Genomic DNA, 20562 nt, shown 5'->3' with positions numbered 1-20562 from the left:
GAGAACTTAACCCGACGTCCAGCATTTATTACGTAATAAAACTGCGCCCTGAAGCCGTGGAGGGAAGAGGCGGATTGAGCAGGCTCCGGGACACGTGACGGGATTGGGCGGGGCATCAAGGTTCATATCCCAGAGTCCTTTGCACTGACTCCTTTTCCGACTCCTTGTTGAGCAAAGATGTCGAAGCGAGGTGAGTATCTGGGAGATCCTTCGCCATCTGTCGCGAGGTGGCTGCTGGTCGCGCCCGGAGCGGTGGCCACGGGCAGCTGTGGCGCTTTGCGCTCCTCCCGGGCGGAGAGGGAGAGGAGGGCCGCGAGAGAGCGCTGGAAGGGCTGCCGAAAGCGGCTGGGGGGCCTGGCGGGTTGAGTTGGCCGGATCCGGACGGGGCTCTAGACCGAACCTCGCGGGGTCGCTCTGCGCCTAGAGCTCCAGTAATGGAATTGAAGTGGGGCTGGCTTAGGCCCCATGCTGGGCGACTTGTGCGGGCTCCCGCCTTGCAAGAAGAGCTACGTCGTGCAAAAGCTGGAGCGAAGATTGGGTGGTTCAGGCCTCTTACTCTCCACGTAAAGGCGGTAATAGTGTGGAATTGGCTGTTCGCCATGAGAACGGGGTGGCACATGGGGAGGGGTAGGTGGAATCCCAGAGAGAGGGAATTTAGTCTGCCGTTTCCCAAAGCACGTGCGAATGAATTTATACCTTACGAGTGTGAGGGCAACTCCGAACCATGACTAGACAGCGACCCCATTCCTGTTTTCCTTTCTACCCGCAGGACGTGGTGGGTCCTCCGGTGCGAAATTCCGGATTTCCCTGGGTCTTCCGGTCGGAGCCGTGATCAACTGTGCTGACAACACGGGTGAGACCTTCAGCTGCACCCTGCCAGCACCCCCCCCCCCCCTTTTAAAAGCACTCGTTGGGCCTTGACTAATGACCCACTGAGCCGTCAAGAAAGGGCAGAGGAAAAACACTGCTTTTGGGTGAAGCAGCAGCATGCTGTGTTGTTTTGCTTCAATCGGTGGTGTGACAAGGTATTGCACCTTGGTCAGGTGTGGGGGGGGGGGTGACTAACTCTTTGGGAGTAAGAGGGGAGGGAGAGGGTCTGGAAGTGACGGGGTGGGGGGGGGGAATGTTACACCGGGAGAACTGCTTAATAAGCTCTCCAAAAAAGTCATGTTTGTTTACATTCTTTTATAGGAGCCAAAAATCTGTATATCATCTCTGTGAAGGGGATCAAAGGAAGACTGAATAGACTTCCTGCTGCTGGCGTGGGTGACATGGTGATGGCCACAGTGAAGAAAGGCAAACCAGAGCTCAGAAAGAAGGGTGAGTGGAGGTCCTGAGTCCTCCTGTTGCTTGGTGGACAGGTGCCCTTTACTAGAAAATGGAACAGTTACTCTACCATTTTCAAGGCTTCTTAAAAGCTTGATTTTCTTTGAGAGGAAGTCTGAACTATTTATCTGCAATTGAAGTTTTGCTCTTGGCTGTGTTAGAGACTATTCTCTTCCCTATCTGGTTTTGTTGTATCTGTCGCTTTTTTTTTTTTTTTTTTTAAATTGTTTTAAGTAATCTCTGCCCAGCCTGGGGCTTGAACTCATTACCCTGAGATCAAGAGTGACATGCGCTAGTGACTGAGCCAGCCATACACCCCATTGTTACATTTGTCCTTGTCCCCTTACACCCTAAGTGTATTTGCCACACTGAAGTCAGGGCCCATCTTTTAAAAATGTAAGTCTGGGGTGTCTGGGTGGCTCAGTCAGTTAAGTGGCAGACTTCATCTCAGGTCACGATCTCATGGTCTCTGAGTTCGAGCCCAGCGTCGGGCTCTGTGCTGAGAGCCTGGAGCCTGCTTCAGATTTTGTGTCTCCCTCTCTCTCTCCCGCTCCCCTGCTTTCTCTGTCTGTCAGGAACTGAATAAATATTTGGAAAAAAAAAATTAAAGTGTAAGTCTTGGGGCACCTGGCTGGCTTAAATGTAAACCTTGGCTTGTCATTTCCCTACTTAAGTTCTTTCTTGGTTCCCAATACAAGCTGCGAGGAAGTACATATTTACCCTGCCATTTCCCTGAGTTCAGTGGATAGTTCTAAACCACATCAGGTACCTATATCTGTAGAAACAAAAGCCCTGTCCTTGTAGAACTTAGTCCTTCTTCATGGTGCCTTCTCCAGCTCTGTTGCTTTCAGGTCTTGATTTCTCCCTCCACCTTCCTTGGTGCTTCAGATCCTTTGTACTTTGTGCCTCCTGCCTGGAATACTCAAATTCAATCATCTTTAGCTCACTTCCTCGTTAACACACTCCCCATCCACCAACACCCCCCCCCCCCCCGGCCCCCCATCCTCCAGTAACCTAAATCCAAGTGATATTTTTTGTGTAGCATTAGAGTTGTTTCTTCTACTTAAGTTCAGAAGATCAGGTAACTGTCTGGTTCATTGCTGATTTCTCAGCTACAAATGAATATGGTGGTGTTTAGTGTATATATATGTGTGTGTGTGTATAATTTAAAAAATTTGTTTTAGTATTTATTTATTTTTGGGAGACACAGTGCAAGCAGGGGAGGGAGGGGCAGAGAGAGAGACAGAATCTGAAGCAGGCTCCAGGCTCTGAGCTGTCAGCACCGAGCCCAACGCGGGGCTCGAACCCACGAAGTAGGGGATCATGACTTGGGCTGAAGTCAGACGCTTAACTGACTGAGCCACCTAAGCGCCCCAGTTTTTAAGTAACCTCTGCACCCAGCATGGGGCTTGAAGTCAGGATCCCAACATCAAGAGTCACATGCCCTACCAACTGAGCCAGCCAGATGCCCCAGTAAATGTGGGGTTTGTTTGGTTTTTTGTTTTTTTAGTAGGCATTTAGAGTTGACCAGGTGTCAGGCAAGTTTCCTTTCCTGGAACTACTGATTTGAAAGGGAAGAATGAAAACTTGCATAAAATGGTTGTGAGATTCAGATAAAGCGTGTAGAGCATTTGGCCTGGGACACCTAGCACTTTGTAAGTACAGAATAACATATTCTTCGTGTTTTAAGGCAGGTTCTTTTTATAGAGGAGATTAACTCAAGATTGTGACTTGTCAAAAGTTTGTCATGGTTGCTTCTAAATCTCTTCTGGTAGACACTAAAATGGGGAGCTGGTCATTGCTTATCCCCACTAGGTGTAGGAGTTGGTCGAGGGGAGAAGGTTTTGGGGCACTTCTGACTTGTAATGTCTTGTCTGGTTTTAGAGCTTCTGATACTCAGTGAACTTAACTTCAGCTCTTGGAACTTTCCTCCTGTACCTGTTTAGTCTGTCTGCCCTGGAATGTTTTCCTCTTCCTGAGGAGTTTGAGCTATCACTTGAATATACAGTACAAATATGATGGGTCTTGGCCACATACTGCAGTTACTCCTGGTAAACCTGCATAAACACACATCTCTACCGCTTGGTTTTTTTAGCCTTTGGGTCAAAAATCTTTGTTCTCCTTTAATACCACTTGAGGGTTTGGTAGGCAAGGAGTACCAAGCATTGTGGTTAAACATCGATTAATCAATGTGTAAATTGAGATCTACATGTGACTGGACAGGCTTTCCTCTTAGAACACTTGCTGGGTCTGATCTGTGGCCTGGAAAGCTGTCAGAGAAGGGCAGAGCAACCCACTTGTCACCGTTGGTGAGATGGCAGCAGTACATGTTGTTGGTCTCCATCTGATGATTGTGGGACAGACCAGAGAACACTTCATGGTTTTAAAAATAGTTGTGAATTTCCAACTCCATCAATGTCTTACTTGTTCTGGGTTCTGCCAAATGAATACATCCCCTCACGTTAGGCTTCCAGAAACAGAAGCAGAAACTTGAAATGCAGGCAGTGGAAAGGGGCAGTTTTGGAAGTCCAAAGTCTTGGATTTGTGTGGCCTTGTTCATCTGCTAGATTGGTCATTTGTGAGAATTTAAATGGTTATGAGTAGGGGTGCCTGACTGGCTCTGGGTAGAGCATACAACTCTTGATCTTGGGGTCATGAGTTCAAGCCCCATGTTGGGCGTAGAGTTTACTTTTTAAAAAATGGTTTTGAGTAGATAAGGGCTCAACAGGAGGCTCTTAGTAAATACTAGTTAACCCTCAATGTGTATTTCATTGTTAAAAACTTGATCAGAGTCTATGTATAGAGACAGTATTTGCCTCAAGGATAGCCAGGATCCCTGTCCTATAAAAAATCCTGTATTTGCAGTGTCTGACCTTGAATATGGCAATGTAACTGTTATCTCTATTTTCCAAGAGGAAAACTTGAACCTTAGATTATTAAGTAACTTGTTCAGTGACTGTCAAGATTTGCATGCAGGTTGTGTCAGACTTTAGTTCTTTCAAGTGCAGTAGGTGAAGATCTGGGAAAGTGTTCACTTTATGTGCAGGTAAGTTTTTAGAAGTTACTTAAGACCCTGGAAAAAAGTTCCTCAAAAAGTTAAACCCAGTTAATTACATAGGCAATAGAAGTTAAATTAAAATTGCCCAAGAGATGATCACTGTTAATATTTTGCCGTATGTCCTTTTTTCTTGACTTCCGTGCAAAAAATTTCTTGTTTAAATGGGACCATGACCTTCCCATTAACCCATTCTTGCTTCACAGATGATTGTACTACATATGAAAATTTACAGATAGACCTAATCATTTTTAAATGATTCTGTTTTGTGTTTTTGCCATGAGATAGATGGGTTAATTCCAAGTTTTTGCTCTATTAACATACGTATGTGCCCAGCAGTAGCAGTTAGGCATTTGAGATAAAGTAGAGTGTGTGGTCACGATCCTGGATGTACTCAGGGAGTTCAAGGAGTGTGTGTACACGTATGCACGCTAGAAGTTGCAGGGTTTCTTTGGCTAAATTCATGTGTAAATGAGCTGATAGTTATATAATCTAACATGGTACATATTCAGTTCCGACATAATCTTGGAGGGCAGTAATTTTTACATCTAGGTGTGTATTTTCTTAGAAGTTTTGATCTGTACTGGGGTGGAACATTGCCTAATGAGTTAATAGCTTGGCCTCTCTACTTTTTCAGTTTTTTTGTTTGTTTGTTTGTTTTTTAACGTTTATTCATTTTTGAGAGACAGAGCATGAGCAGGGAAGGGGCAGAGAGAGAGGGAGACACAGAATCTGAAGCAGGTTCCAGGCTCTGAGCTGTCAGCACAGAGCCCGATGCAGGGCTCGAACTCACGAACTGCAAGATCATGACCTGATTCAAAGTCGGACACTCAACTGACTGAGCCACGCAGGCGCCCCACTACTTTTTCAGTTCTAAAGGGGGTCCCATTTTGTGATACTAGGATCTTAACAGTCCCCACCTGTTGGGTGAAAGCATAGAAGGTGCTTAGCAAGTTTCCTGCTGGTATGTTGCTAATTGTTCTCCTGAAAGAAGGTCCAAATTTACACTTGAAGGAAATGCAGGCAGTTTTGACTTGGAGTAAGGTCTTTCCATAAGGGGCGATTGGTGTTTGATAAGGGGCTTGTCTCTCAGACTTGCTTTTAGGGAATGAAAAGCTAATGGTGAGTATGCATTCCGTCCAAATGGAAATGTTGGGGAACTGGGTGGGATGTGCTCTCTTGTGGTGGCACTGGGACAGGTTAAATGACTGCTACCCTTTTTTCCCTTTTAGTACATCCAGCAGTGGTAATTCGACAACGAAAGTCATACCGGAGAAAAGATGGAGTGTTCCTCTATTTTGAAGATAATGCGGGGGTCATAGTAAATAATAAAGGTGAAATGAAAGGTAAGAAAGTATCCACGTTGTTCCCTAGGTCTTTGAGATGGGACGATTTAACCTTGGGTCTGTCTGATCTTACCTGTCACCACATTCTTTTTTTATGCAGGTTCTGCTATCACAGGACCCGTTGCAAAGGAGTGTGCAGACTTGTGGCCCAGGATTGCATCCAATGCTGGCAGCATCGCATGATTATTTCCTTTATCTGTTTTAAAAAAGAAGTAAAAGTTATGTGCTCCCAGTGTTTGCCTTCTTGTTCTCTTGTACACATTACTCTTCTTGACACCACCTAGCCCTTGCTTCCTTTTGTAAAATGAAATTACTAGTGCAAACTTTCTGGGGACGTGTGTGAAACAAGGATAAACAGTACTTGCACTTTTCGACTCTATAGACACTTACGGACTTTCCAATTTCTGCTGTAAAAACTTATTTGGGTGTCCTTAAGTCGCAGATAGTGGGTACTGTTTGATAGGAGGTTACCCCAGGTAACTGCCTTGCAATTCATTTGAGATAATGTAGAGTGAATGGTCAGATCCTAGACACACATGGAGGTCCAGGAGCGACGTGAGGAAGGACCAGATTCAGGTGTATAGATGCATATTTGTGCAGTTCTGGGTTTTGGGTAAACTGGCACATAAATGACTTTATTTGTAAAATCTAACATGTATGTAACTGCCATTGGGTTTGCTTTTATGAACGGTGATTAAATTATTTTATTTTAAATTATCAGGTTTTTTGCTATCAAAACATTTTGACAGGATGGCTGTATAATGTACCTGCTAAACCTTAGTTCGAGGATAAAAGGTGATGGGGGCGCCTGGGTAGCACAAGCCAGGTCACAAGCTCACAGTGCCTGAGTTGGAGGCCCAGATTGCAAAGCCTGCTTGGGATTCTCTGTCCCTTCCCCACTCTAAACTTAAAAAAAAACTCCAAAACCTTAAAAAATAAAGGTGATGTGATGATACCAGCACAGTGGGTGTAAACCTTGGCAAATTCTACTTGAAGGAATTGGACATTGGTTTTTGTTTTTGTTTTTAAGAATCTAAGGCAGGCTCCACATTGAGTGTGGAGCCCTACACTGGACTCAATCTCACAACCATGGCATCATGACCTGAGCTAAAATAGAGTTGGATATTCAACCAACTGAGCCACCCAGGTGCCCCTGTAACTTTTCTTTCTAAACCATGAGAAGATTTATGTGATGTTTCAAGGCCTGAGGAAAAATGACCATTTGGCAGGTTTGGGGCAATAGTGTGGCCTAAAGATGTTGGAATAGGGTTTTTAGATTGAGGTTTGTGTTCATGTATCTTATTTTGAGGTTTGTGTTCATGTATCTTATTTTCGGATTAACAGTATTCTGAAAATACCCAGCCTTAAGTGTTCTCTTGGAAGGCTAGAGATGAGAGTATGTAAGGACCCCAGCACATAGTAAGATTACCCTTTTGTCCAAGATTCTGCATGGAATGTATTAGATTTAAGTAGTGGTCCTCAACCTGAGGAGTTAAAAAGACATGTACAGGCAATATCACAGGCCAGTTAAGTCAGATTATGGAGGTAGGACCCAGACCTCAGTACCTTTTAAAGATTCCCCAGGAGATTCCGAGGTGCAGCAGCCAAGATTGAGATCTGGTGCTGTCTAGACTGAGCCTATCTTGTTTTAGAAATACATTCAGAAGTCTAAAACAGACCTGTCTTCCTCCTGCCCCCTATCCTCCAGCCTGGTGAGATTGAAGTCTTTAATGTGACATGAGATGTAAAATTAGTCCTTTTTATCCTGTTGTGTGAACTCTACATGTGAAATTTCTCACCTTCAAATAGGAGTGAGGGCTGGGTCTCTTCCCTTCCTTGTCTTATGTCTTACATGTTCTGCCTGGGTCCATTTCAAGTTGTAACAGAGTAGACTCAAACTATAGACGTTAACCTATAATTTCAGGTTTCTAGGAATTTGCCTTTCATGGTATAGAAACCTTAGATATGCTGAGTATTGCCAGAATTAGTGGTTTTCTGCGTATATAAAGCAACCTTTTCTAATACACGTGCCTTCATATAGTGAGTATAAAAGACTTGTGATCCTGTTGTCTCGTGTAGGATAATAGCATCTCAGAGTTGGGTGTGAGGAGTAGTTTGAGGGTTAAACCATCTGTGTAAGAGCTTCTTCAAGGGGAAAAGTTGAAGAAGGAAATAAAAATCACCTGTAGTCACAACAACTAGAGGAAATCATTGTTCATGGTTTGCTATATCCTGTCAACATACACAAAAAAAATTAGCCAGGGGATAATGTGTCAACCTGCTGGTTTCTTGTGGGTTTTTGTTGTTGTTTTTAAGCTGGAGGAGGAATACTAGCTGATGGAAATAATTGGGTTGGATGGGGAGAAGTGCTTTACGAGGACTTCCTGGAAGTCAGGAGACCTGAATTCTGGCTCCGGATCCACCACTAAGTGGGTTTAGGGAATATCCCAATGTTTCTTGAGCTTCAATTCCCACTTGTGTAAAATGAGAGTCGGAAGTAGATGCTATCTGAACTTTCTGATCATTCTGGGTACAAACAAGCTTCTCAAGGAGACGGAGTTTGGGAAATGTATATAGTAGGGTGGGGGGCGGGGCCCAGTTGCGTTCACACTGCCCAAGTTCTGAATCCCCCTCTTCAATCTCCAACTCCTCTTGCGTGGTCTCCTGTTGGTCATCCTTCACCTCACGGCCACGCAAGCAACTTCCCTCACAGCCCTGGGGGTCTACCCTATTAGATGGGGCCATAGGGTTTGTGTCGCAGGAGTCTCTGACACGTCACAATGCGCAGGGGAGCCCCTACCTAGGGCCCTCAATTCCCACCAGAAAGGCCCTCGGAGGCTGTAGTGGTTGGGATGTCGCGCGTGTGCGAGTGTCCTCTGCGGCTGGAAAAGGGCTTCATCTTGGATGGTGTGGCCGTGAGCACCATGGCCCGCACCTATGAGCGCCTGAGGCCCAAGGTCTGGTCGGCGATTCCGCCCTACAACGCTCAGCAGGACTACCACGCCCGCCGATACTTCCGGAGCCGCGTGGTTCCGCCAGTGCTGCGCCGGACTGAACAGGTTATTTATAAGAGTGCCCCGGACGATCCCACTGTCCCCACAGAGCTCGACCCTGTGGCGGGGCGTTTTACCCCTCGGGCGGGCCCTCCCACCTCCTCGGTTTTCTTACTGAACCCCCGGAACTGGCGCAGGCGGATGACAGGTACTGAGTTCACTGGGCTCACAAAATCACTTTCCATCCCTGAATTTGAGAATTGTTCCCATTTTGGGTTTCTGCAAGCCTTAGCGAACGGGCCTGGAACCTGGCCTCTCCCAAACAGATCGGTGTCATTGTCCTTTTTGACGTCATGGACCCGACCTCGGGGTGATCTCGCACCACAGATTCTCTAAGAGCGCGAAAATCCTTGTGACCTCAGCGAACACCTGCCAGGCGGGGCGCCCTCCATCGGTGACGTCATAGCTGCAGAGGCGCCCCCTCGATGGGACCTTCTGTGAGCAGGCAGGAAGGAAGCTTCCCGAACCTCTGCTACCTCACTGTCCCCAGCCCTTTCCCCTCGTGGATGTTGCCCCTTCTCAGCAGAGTCCTACCCGGGATCAAAGATCCTGACGCTATTTGCTGATGGCTTCAACACCTTTGCCTCCAATATTTCTGTCTCCATATGTCACAGTGGTATGGGTAGGGGAGAGGAGGGCTTAGCGGGGGTTATTCTGGGAACAAATCTTGGGTTTTTTGTGTGTGATCTCAGTGTTTGTGTCTGCGTGTATATCGCATGTATATGGACACATCTGTATGTGCCATGCTTGAGGGTGTACGTGTAATTACTCATGTAATTTTTATGACAGAACCAGAGTCTAGGAGGAAAAAGGAGAAAAACTTGAGTATTTAAAAACTTGAAAATAATATGGTGTGCACACTTTTTAAATTTTCCATTTGTAAGTATTTAACCATCACAACTGTTTGTAGTAGGTATTACTTCATTTGCATAGAGATAATGGGGGTTTGGGGCTCCTGGGTGGCTCAGTGGTTTAAGCCTCTGACTTTGGCTCAGGCTCAGGTCATGATCTCACAGTTCGTGGGTTCAAGCCCCGCTTTGGGCTCTGTGCTGACAGCTCAGAGCCTGGAGCCTGCTTCAGATTCTGTTTACCTCTCTCTTTGCCCCTCCCCTGCTCGCATGTGCTCTCTCTCTCCCTCTCCCTCTCTCTCAGAAATAAACATTAAAAAAAATAATAATAATGGGGATTTTTGTTTACTTTTTGTTTTGTTGTTAAGTAAACCCTGCCCCCAATGTGGGGCTTGACCTTACACACCCAACATCAAGAATGGCATGCTCTACAGACTGAGCCAGCCAGGCTTCCCCAAATAATGTATGTTTGTTTGTTTGTTTGTTTATATTTTGAGAGAGAAGTGTGCAAGTGAGTGAGGGGCAGAGAGAGAGAGGGAGTGGGGCTCACAGAAGTGGGGCTCACCCGAAGCAGAGCTCGAGCTCACCCGATGTGGGACTTGAACTCACAAACCGTGAGATCATGACCTGAGCCAAAATCAGATGCTTAACGACTACGCCACCAAGTTGCCCCAATAATGCATATTTTTAAAGTAAATTAAGTAACGTTTACTATGCCAGGCCCTTTGTTGAAACTATCTCACTTAAATCTCTCAGCAACCCTCCTTAAAGCCAGGAGGAAATTGAGGTCCAGAAAAGCTGTGTCATTGGCCCAGGGTCACACAGCTTGTTAGTGGCAGAGCTGGACTGGAACCAGTCTGTCTGGCAACAGACAGCCCTTAACTGCCCAGCTATGCTGCCTCTCCCTGAGAGATAATATAGGTCAATACGTATATTTATATTTAATCTGTCTGGCCCAGTTACCCCTGGCTGTGACCTCTTCTCTCTCCCCGAAATAAGCCCAAAGGGAGTTTGCGTGTGCACCTCTCAGCATGGTGGCTGACAGTCTGTTTTCTCCCTCACTTTCAGGATCTCGGGGGCACAGGCAGGGATGGCTGGATAGTGGATTATTTCCACATCTTCGGGCAAGGACAGAGATACCTGAACCGGAGAAACTGGGCAGGGGCAGGCAAGTGCCACCTGGCTTTCCAGCCTCACCATGGACCCACTTGGAAGAGTGATGTGCATTCCCCCAGTTCAGAGAGAGAAACCGGGCCACAGACAGCCCTGTTTTCAGGGGAAGAGGCCCAAGGACTGCATCCTCCAGCTTTTCTTCTCACGCATGAGCAGATGGTGTCACTGTGCTCCTTATATTTAGTGATTGAGTGCCTACTGTACGTCAGATGCTTTCTGCCCTCACGCTATCCCTGTGCTGCAGCCGGGGAAACGGAAGTTTAGGGTGGTAAAGTGATTGGCCAAGAAGGGCTTAGCTGGGATCAGAGTTCCACTCTTTCCAACTCTAAAACCCATGTTCCCCTCACTGCTCCTGGCCCGAGCGGGCTGTGTCCTGCTCCTTTTCCGAGCCCAACTTAGCAACAAGAAAGGAAGGGTTGAGAGCTGTTTTTCTGACAGTGTGAACCCTCCTCCCACCCAACCCCATCGCCCTTTCACCACACTCTAGTCACATGATCCTATGCACCATTTGGCCAAAGTGAGCTCATCCATTTTCTCCAGATGGGTCAGAAGCAAGGGTGAAATGATTTCAGTCTTCCTGGGAGCAAGGCAAGTTCGGCCAAGCCCAGAATCTTCTGGCCCCTCCTGTGCTAGCACATACCATTCACACTCCTCCTGTATACTACTCGTGGTATGTGGTTTGGTTTCTAGAAAGCTGTCTCCTTGACTTCATCAACCCTTGGCTTTTAATCAAGACCCTTGAGACACTCCAGGATTGAGGTTTTAGCTGGGACATGGGGAGCATGTTCTATACCAGCCCTGGGACGGCGGGGGCGGGGGGGGGGGGGAAGCAAGCGGGAGGGGGGTGGTGGCTGAACGCAGGCTCAGGCTTCTCTCTGTGCCCCCAAGGGCATTCCCTCCAGCAGGTGACAGGGCATGATAACTACAATGCTGATTTGAAAATGATCAACGGGTTCAATGGTCGGTTTGGCTATCGCAGGAACACCCCAGACCTCCGCCAGCGCCCATCGGTCTTTGGAGAGGTCACCCGATTCCCTCTCTTCTGACAGCATCTCTTCCCTTCCCACCCCTTGACCTGAATAGAAGACAGATGTTTAGACGATCTCTCAATTCTACTTTTAGATAAACAGTGATGTTATTGTGCCTCCAAGTGTGCTATTTTTTTCCCAAGTTTGGGACCGGGGCCAGCTAGTTTCTTCACCTTCTGCTTCTCTAGCCTTTGGGGAGGAGGTGGGAGGAGAGAGGCCATCCTCAGGCCTGTGCCCTTACGCTCCATGCCCACGAGTGCCAGGCTTGAAAGGAGGCCTCAGTTCTCCCCCGCCCATGTAAGAAGAAACTGCACTGCTTACCGAGCCCTCCACAAAGCTCTGCCCCAGGCAGCAGCAGGGCCCTGGGTTAGACACTGGCTACTGATGTTCCATCAAGAACTGAGCCAAAAGGGATTCGGCCAAAGGGATTGTCATTGGTTGCCCTGAGAAGGGTTTCCTGATTTTCCTGAGAGTCATCCCATCCAAAATAACTGACATCTTCCTTCTCCTCTCTACCCTCAGTCCATCAAGAGTCAGGGCATGAACAAGGGGATATCTGGGGGTGTTTTTTAGCCTCTGGATTCTGATCTAGTAATTCTGACACAGTGCTTGTGGGCACTTTCTCTGCTGGTGCTCTATCAGTTTCCTTTTCAGCTAGTTTCCAGGATGTCATTTTTCAAGTGTCCCCACCCAGTTCACTGGTGACCAAGAGAAAAGCCACAGCAGATGATGGATACAAAAGAAGGTGGAGCTTTAGAACACAAAGCCTGCCAGAGCTCTGGTGTGGGTGGAACCTGGTGGTATTGAGTCACCTTAAGTGGACAAGGAAGAGAAGAATAATAGGTCATGGGGGTATAGCTCAGGGGTAGAGCATTTGACTGCAGATCAAGAGGTCCCCGGTTCAAATCCGGGTGCCCCCTTCCTCCTCCCTTTTGTAATTCCATTAAGTGGAAGTCAGTAAGGGCACCATGCCTCTTAACTCCCAGCCAGAGTGTCTAGAGAGGACAAAGAATTGTCAGTGCATTCTTTGATTGAAACACTTACTAATCTCCCCAGATTCCAAAGGATACTTAGCTGAGACCCCTGGATGACCTTGTTGGGCTTCAATTAAGACAAAGTCCCCTGGGGCACCTGGGTGGCTCAGTGGGTTAAGCATCCACCTTCAGCTCAAGTCATGATCTCACAGTCCGTGAGTTCAAGCCCCGCATCAGGCTCTGTGCTGACAGCTCAGAGCCTGGAGCCTGCTTTGGATTCTGTGTCGCCCTCTCTCTCTCTACCCCTCCCCTGCTCATGCTGTCTCTCTATCTCAAAAGTAAATAAAAACATTAAAAAATAAAATAAAGACAAAGTCCCCTAAGGAAATTCTGAATCTAGAATTAGGTATGAGAGCTTTGAACATAAATGTAGCAATCTGAGGGATGAGAGTACAGGTAAAGAGGATCATACAACATGCTTTTTTGAGAGTTTAGGCCAGTGCATGTAAGGCAGCTGTAAATTAAAAGATGAAACACGGCCCCTGCCCTCAGGGAGCTTTATGTCTGCTGGAAGTTGACATATTCATACACAGCTATCAGAGGAAGACAAGGGTTGTAGCTCAAGGAAGAAACATCTTTTAAAAATACCTACCCACCTTTTCTAGACATAACTTCTAAGTGAAGCTTTCCTACAATTTGAGGGGACATTTCTGCCTAATCTGAAGAGTTTATTATGGACATGTTGTTTCTGACGCCACAATCCCTTCTAGATGGTTCAGGGCACTTTCCTCTTAGTAGTTTATTGTGCCAGTCAGAGTTCTTGGCATGGAATAGATACCCACTCTGGCCACTGTAAGGAGAAAAGGAGTCTCCTAGAGGCAGGGGGGACTCATGGTGTTGATGGAAGTTTGGAGAACCTAACTCACAAAGCATTAACTATGAAGGGCAGCAGAGGAGGGAAATCCAGCTCTGGTCTCCTCTCTCAGGAAGTGTCCACTGCTGATGTCACCAATTCAGGGCACTTATCACCAAGTCGTGGTATGGTTCCAGCTGGACCTGCATCTCCAGGATACTTCCTCAAGCTTCAAGATGCCAAGTGCAGGGCGCCTGGGTGGCCCAGTCGGTTAAGCGTCTGACTTTGGCTCAGGTCATGGTCCCAAGGTTTGTGGGTTTGAGCCCTGTGTCGGGCTCTGTGCTGACAGCTCAGAGCCTGGAGCCTGTTTCAGATTCTGTGTCTCCCTCTCTCTCTTTCTGCCCCTCCCCTGCTCACACTCTATCTATCAAAAGATTTGATTGGTTGAGTCATGGCCTGACGTGTGTGCAGTTTTCTGCCAGGAAGGCAAGGAGGTAGTGTTGCCTCATCAAGTTTGACAGTGCGAGATAGTCCCCCTGAATTGGAGGGGTGTTTGGTGCAAAAATGGATGTATCGCCACTTTCCCTTCCTTGAAGAAACAATTGTAAGGAGAGAGCGTGAAAATTCACTGGTTTATAGTTCTAGTGGTCAAGAATTTGCTCTCTCACACCCCTTGATTTCCCATTTGCTAACGTCAGGTCAAAAACATTTTTTTTTAATGTTTATTTTGAGAGAGAGAGCAAGAGCAGGGAGGGAGGAGAGAGAGAGGGAGAGAGAAAATCCCAAGCAGGCTCTGCACTGTTAGTGATCTCAAGAACCGTGAAATCATGACCTGAGCTGAAATCAAGAGTCAGATGCTTATCCAACTGAGCCACTCAGGCGTCCCTGAAGAGACATTTCATAAAGGAAGAGCTGTAAATGGTGGATAAACCCACGAAAACGGATGCAACATCACGAGTCATCAGATAAATGCAAATCGAAATCATATTGTGACACCATACATGCATCAGAATGACTAAAATGAAAAAGACTGGTAACATCAGACGCCAACTCTTACTTGGTGGGAATGTCAAATAGTATGCCATTTTGGGGAAAGATCTGGCAGTTGGTAGAAAACTGAAATGTACTGACCTTCTGGCCCAGCAATTCCATTCCTAGAATGTTACTCGGGGTAAATGAAAACATACTTACAAAAAGACCTATATAGGAATGTTCATAGAGACATTTTTCATAACAGGCAGAACTAAAAACAGACTAGGGTCCACCAACAGGAAGGTGATTTTTTTAAATCTGTGGTTTATTCATACAAGGAAATCCTACTCATCCATAACAAGGAACGAATTACTGATTCAAGATGGATGAATCTCACCAACATAATGCTGATAAAAAACCTTACAGAAAAGATTGTACGTTGTATTATTCCAGTTATATGAAATTCTAGAACAGACACAATTAATCTATGGTGAAAACAAATCAAAAGAGTGGTTGCCTCTTGGGTGGGGGTGGGAAAGAGATTAGCCAGAAAGGGGAATGAGGGGAATTTTACAGGGATGATGTTAATGTTCCATTTGTTTGTTTCTTTCTTTTTTTAAGTACACTCCATTCCCATCATGGGGCTTGAACTCATGACCCTGAGATTCTGAGTCACATGTTCTACCAAATGAGCCAGCCAGGCACCCCACTGTTCCATTTCTTGATTGGGGTTTGGGTTACACCGGTGTATGTATCTGTCAGACTTAGTGAATGGACACTTAAGATTTATACATTTCATTTTATGTAACTTTAACATGAAATGAAAAACACTGTAAACAAATATGAACTCTAGTTAATGATATGCATGCTGAAGTATTTAGGAGAAAGTGCATTGTCTGCAATTTATTTTGATTTTTTAAATTATTTTGATATATATAAGTATATAAGTTATATATATTTATATGTAATAATTAAATTAATATAATTATTATATTTTTATATTATTTGTATCTATAGGTTACATATGTTTATATCACATATATAATTTTTGTATATAATATATTTATCATATATAATTATATATTTATATATTTTATTTAAATTTATATTTATACATTTATATTTTATTTAATATATATATATATTTTTTAATTTTTTTTAATGTTTATTTATGTTTGAGAGACAGAGAGAGGCAGAGTGTGGGCAGGTGAGGGAGAGACAGAATCTGAAGCTCCAAGGCTCCAGGCTCCAAGCTGTCAGCACAGAGCCTGACGTGGGGCTTGAACTCACGAACTGTGAGATCATGACCTGAGTGAAGTCGGATGTTTAACACCCAGGTGCCCCTAATATATTTTTATATAATATATTTATATATTTATATTTTATATTTTTATTTTTTACACATTAATTTATATTTATACATTTATATTTTATTTAATATATTTTAATATAATATATTTATATATTTATTTATATATTTATATTTTGTATTTTTATTATTTACACATTAATTCTAATTTATATTAACTATATAAATCAACATAATAAATTATATATATAAAAATATAAATATATATTATATAGAGAGAGAAAGAAATGTGATCAAGCCAGTATAGTAATATAGTAAAATGTTCACTGTGTTCACTGTAGAATGTAGGTGGTGAGTTTATAGATGTTCCGTGTAAAATTCGTTCATCTGTGTTGAATGTTTGAAATTTTTCATAATGAAATGTTGGGGACTGTTTTTAAAAAGGTGAACCAATATAAGTAAAAGTATTAAATAAATGTCATTGCTATATGAACATGACAAAAATCATGACAGTGGTACTTTTGAATGACTGAAGTAGGTGAGCAGAGCATTACTTCATTTAATACACACAGCAACCTTATGAGGTAGGTTAGGTACTAATAAAATCATTGTTTTGGTTATGGGGAAACTGAGGCTCAGAAAAGTTTCCCGACTTGCAATGTGGCATGCCAGCATCCCAGCCCAAGTGTGTTTTGACTCCAGAGCTCATTATGTTTTGCTGCTTGTGCAAAAATTTATTTCTCTGTGTTAATACATTACTTTGTACATTTCTCAATTGTAGCCTTTGTTATACTATAGTGATGTCAGGTGTTTAGATGTCTGTCACCTCCTCCACACCATGAGCCCCTTCAGGAAAGAAACAGTTTCTATCTTTGTAGCTTCCATACAAAAGTATAGTGCTAACTAGCCTATAATCATCTCTCCCTTAAGGTGCTGATGGATGAAGGAAGGAAGAAAGAAAGAAATGCTTCCTAACTTCGATGATGTTTTGGCTAACTTACCCCCAAAGTTCCCTCTCCCACCACTTTCTGCAAAGATCTATGCTTAACCAGATCACTTGATCAGAGCCTATCTGTGTTCACCTTGGTCAACAGCTGTGGGGCTATTTATGATTACTTGACAGGGCTGGTTGCTACAAGCCCCAAAGAAGCAAAAGTTGGAGCATCTGTCTCTGGAATAGCTGGGGAGTAGCAAAGACCTGACTTTACCTCAGGAAGAGAATTTGTCAGTTTGCAGACTGTGGCTATAATACAATTTGTCCAGTGTCTGACATCTATTGAATGGAGGGATGGATGGAAGGATGGATGGATGGATGAATGATGAGTAGCTGGATGAAAAGGCAACACAAGTCAGCCACGGTGATTAATTTCTTGATCAGTGATGTCTCGCCTTTCCTTATTGGGGAAGCATCTCTGTATCACGATGTTTGTAAACAACCTTCACATTTCCTGGTTTCAGACAAGACTATATTTTTCCTTGAAAACTAACCTTATTCTAAAAACATTTTCAAATTTTACTGTGCATCTGAATCACACGAAGAACTTGTTAGAATCTGGGGATTCGACCCTTTGGGAAGTCTGATTCAGTGATTCAGGGGTAGGGCCCAGGGTTCTGTAGGGTTGAATAAGACCTTCAGGGCAATCCATTATGGGTAGTCCCCAGGTCACAATTTGGAAAACACTGGTGAAAAGAAATTATTTCCTGCAATTTCAGTTCTCTCTCCCTCAAATATAGGGAGTCTTGTATTAAAATATTTTCCACCACAAAACTATGGCACCATTGACTTTTACAAGCATCCTTGTCCTAATCTCTCATGTCAATCAGATAGAGTCCTAGAAAAGAAGTTCTACAGATGTTAGTAACATGGTAGAATTGTTATCATCCACTGAGCATCTGCTATCTGCCAGACACTTTGTGAAATGCTTTACAAATGCTGTTTCATGTAATACAACAACTTTCACAGTAGGTGGTAGTATATTTATTATACAGACGGGGAAAAACCCTCAGAGAGGTTATATAACTTGTCCAAAGTCACAGTAACCTACATGGCATACAAAGTCATTGCTTTTTCAAATATACAACCCCTTTTATTATTGTGTAATTATTTAATTTTTTTAATGTTCATTTATTCTTGAGAGAGAGAGAGCCAGAGTGAGAATGGGGTAGAGAGAGGGGGAGGGCAGAGAGAGAGGGAGACACAGAATTCGAAACAGGTTCCAGGCTCTGAGCTGTCAGCACAGAGCCCGACGCGGGGCTCAAACTCAGAAGCCATGAGATCATGACCTGAGCTGAAGTCAGACGCTTAACCGACTGAGCCACCCAGGCGCCCCTATTATTGTGTAATTATTAATAACATTAATGATTACTGTTATTTTATGAGATCATACCCTAAAAAAATATGTTGGTCAACTTTGACTCCAGACATGAGCCTTTAAGGATTCAGCAATCCATTCACTCATTCATTTAACGACACTTAATTGAGCAACTATTGTGTGCCAGAATCTGTCCCAGGCATAAAGCACACAAAGATGACCTAAAGTCTCTAGTATTATGGAACTCACATGGATACAGACAAGAATACAGGCAATTTATAAAACAGCGTGATAAGTGCTATAATTCTAATTAATCTAAACATTGATATATCCTTCAATAAAAACAAAACAGCACTGTTTCTGGAACTGGACAAGCTGACTTTAAAAGTTCACTTGGAAGAATAAAAGTGTAAGAAGAGCCAGGACATTCCAGAGAAAGAGTATTGAGGGAGAAGTAGGCATACCAGTCATTAAAAAAAAGTTATAATAATGAGGACAGTTTGGTAATAGTATATGAATAGAGGGATTAATGAAATGGAATAGAGAATCCAGAAACACACTCAGATACGAATGGGAATACACTATATAATAAAGGGATATTTCACACCAGTGGGGAAAATACAAGATTATTCTGTAAAGCATTGAGGCAAATGTGTAGCCAACTGGAAAGACAATACACACAAATAAATTCCAAATGGATCCGAGACATAAATATTTAATATAAAATTAAAAAGTTACTTGCAGGAGGGGCGCTTGGGTGACTCAGTTGATTAAGCGTTGAACTCCTGATTTCAGCTCGGGTCATGATCTCACAGTTCATGATTTTGAGCTCCACGTTGGGCTCTGCACTGACAGTGAGCAACCTGCTTAGGATTCTCTCTCTCTCTGCCCCTCTCCTGCTTGCTCTCTCTCTCTCTCTCAAAATAAATAAACTTAAAAAAGAAGGTACTTGAAGGAAACATGAGATAAAATAACTCTGATCGAGGAGGGTATAGGATGGTGGGTGACTTTTTTACTGTATTGCCTTTTGCATCTTTTAAAATGTATTTATAATGCATTAGCTATTTAAAATATGTTAAGAGTGTTTGGCCAGGGAGATAAAAGTTTTCCTGCCAGAAAACAGTGAATAAGGGGTAGGAAGTCTCATGAGGCTGGAGAGGTTAAGAAGGGACAGGTCATGAAGGGCCTAGATATGTTAAAAATATGGACTTTAGGGGCCCCTGGAGAGCTCAGTCGGTTGAGTGTTCTGACTCTTGATTTCTGCTCAGGTCATGATCCCAGGGTCATGGAATTGAGCCCTGGCTGGACTCCACACTGAATGTGGAACCTGCTTAAGATTCTCTCTCTCTCTCTCTCTCTCTCTCTCTCTCTCTCTCTCTCTCTCCTCTCTCTCTCTTCCATTTGCTCTCTTTCTCCCTCTAAAAACAAACAAATAAATATATGGACATTATAGTATGAATAATGCCGAATTATAAAAGGTTTTAAAGCATGGAGATTGATACAGCGTTTTGCATTTTAGAGAGATCACTCAGTATAAAGTCATGCATAGATCCGGAAGGGATAATACTTTGAGAAGGGACATAAGAATTCTCCCAGAGGAAGGATGATGGTAGTCTGAACCAAGCTGGCGGTGAATGGTGATAGAGAGGTGGATAGATGTGAGAGATGTTCAGCAGTGAGGATCTTGTTGACTGATTGGATGGTGGGAGGGGAGGGAGAGGTCTTGAATGATTCCAGGATGGAAGTGGTGGTAATAAGGGATAAAAGAGGTGGGTTGGGGGAATACGGATAGGTTAGATAATAAGTTCAGTTTATGTGCCTCCCAGATGTCCAACTGGAAATATCTAACAGCCAGGCTTAAAAACCTGGAGCTTGAAAGATAAATATGACTGGAGGTAATGAATTTGGGATCCATCAGTTTATAGATGGTAACTGAAGCCCTGTGAGTAGACGAGATCACCCAGTGAGAGCATTTAGTGTGAAAAGACCCAAGACAGAACCTAAGAGGCAAGATGAAGTAGGAACAAAATGCTCCCTGAGAAGGGATTGCAGAAGAAAACAACACTCTAGAGAGTGGTGCGGAGAAGTCAAGTGAAAAGTATTTTGATGAGAGTGTGATGAACCGCCCCGCCTTAGGAACGACGCCCCTTCCAACGTAAACCAAGGGAAAGGAAATGGGGAAGCTGGCGTTTTAAAGGTTTGGTGCAGGGAGGGGCGCCTGGCTGTCTCAGCGGGTAGAGCACGAGGCTTTTGATCTCTCAGAGTCGTGAGTTCCGGCCCAGGTTGGGGGTAAAGATTATTTGATAAACAAAA

General features: G+C 44.1%; 2 protein-coding genes and 2 non-coding genes across 4 annotated transcripts; all 4 read left to right on the top strand.

The window, feature by feature from the left end:
• Nucleotides 1-68: 68 nt before the first annotated feature.
• Nucleotides 69-5959, top strand: RPL23 (ribosomal protein L23). The gene is made up of 5 exons (XM_086687171.1): nucleotides 69-190; nucleotides 770-853; nucleotides 1192-1320; nucleotides 5614-5727; nucleotides 5828-5959. The coding sequence occupies exons 1-5, from the start codon at nucleotides 178-180 to the stop codon at nucleotides 5908-5910; spliced, it is 423 nt and encodes a 140-aa protein (XP_086543297.1). The 5' UTR covers nucleotides 69-177; the 3' UTR covers nucleotides 5911-5959.
• LOC147574334 (small nucleolar RNA SNORA21) lies at nucleotides 892-1026 on the top strand. Its single transcript, XR_015244420.1, has one exon. It is a non-coding gene; the product is annotated as a small nucleolar RNA SNORA21 (small nucleolar RNA).
• Nucleotides 5960-7036: 1077 nt separating the features above from the next.
• Nucleotides 7037-11946, top strand: SPMAP1 (sperm microtubule associated protein 1). Its single transcript, XM_025917670.2, has 3 exons — nucleotides 7037-8786; nucleotides 10697-10796; nucleotides 11690-11946. Exons 1-3 carry the CDS (start codon nucleotides 8580-8582, stop codon nucleotides 11845-11847), a joined length of 465 nt encoding a protein of 154 aa, XP_025773455.1. The 5' UTR covers nucleotides 7037-8579; the 3' UTR covers nucleotides 11848-11946.
• A 731-nt stretch (nucleotides 11947-12677) lies between these two features.
• Nucleotides 12678-12749, top strand: TRNAC-GCA (transfer RNA cysteine (anticodon GCA)). Its single transcript has one exon. It is a non-coding gene; the product is annotated as a tRNA-Cys (tRNA).
• Nucleotides 12750-20562: the final 7813 nt, after the last annotated feature.

The sequence above is a fragment of the Puma concolor genome, chromosome E1 (genome assembly GCF_028749965.1).
Source record: "Puma concolor isolate L17-30 chromosome E1, mPumCon1.1.hap2, whole genome shotgun sequence".
Taxonomy (NCBI): domain Eukaryota; kingdom Metazoa; phylum Chordata; class Mammalia; order Carnivora; family Felidae; genus Puma; species Puma concolor.
This window is presented reverse-complemented; position numbering and strand designations above follow the sequence as displayed.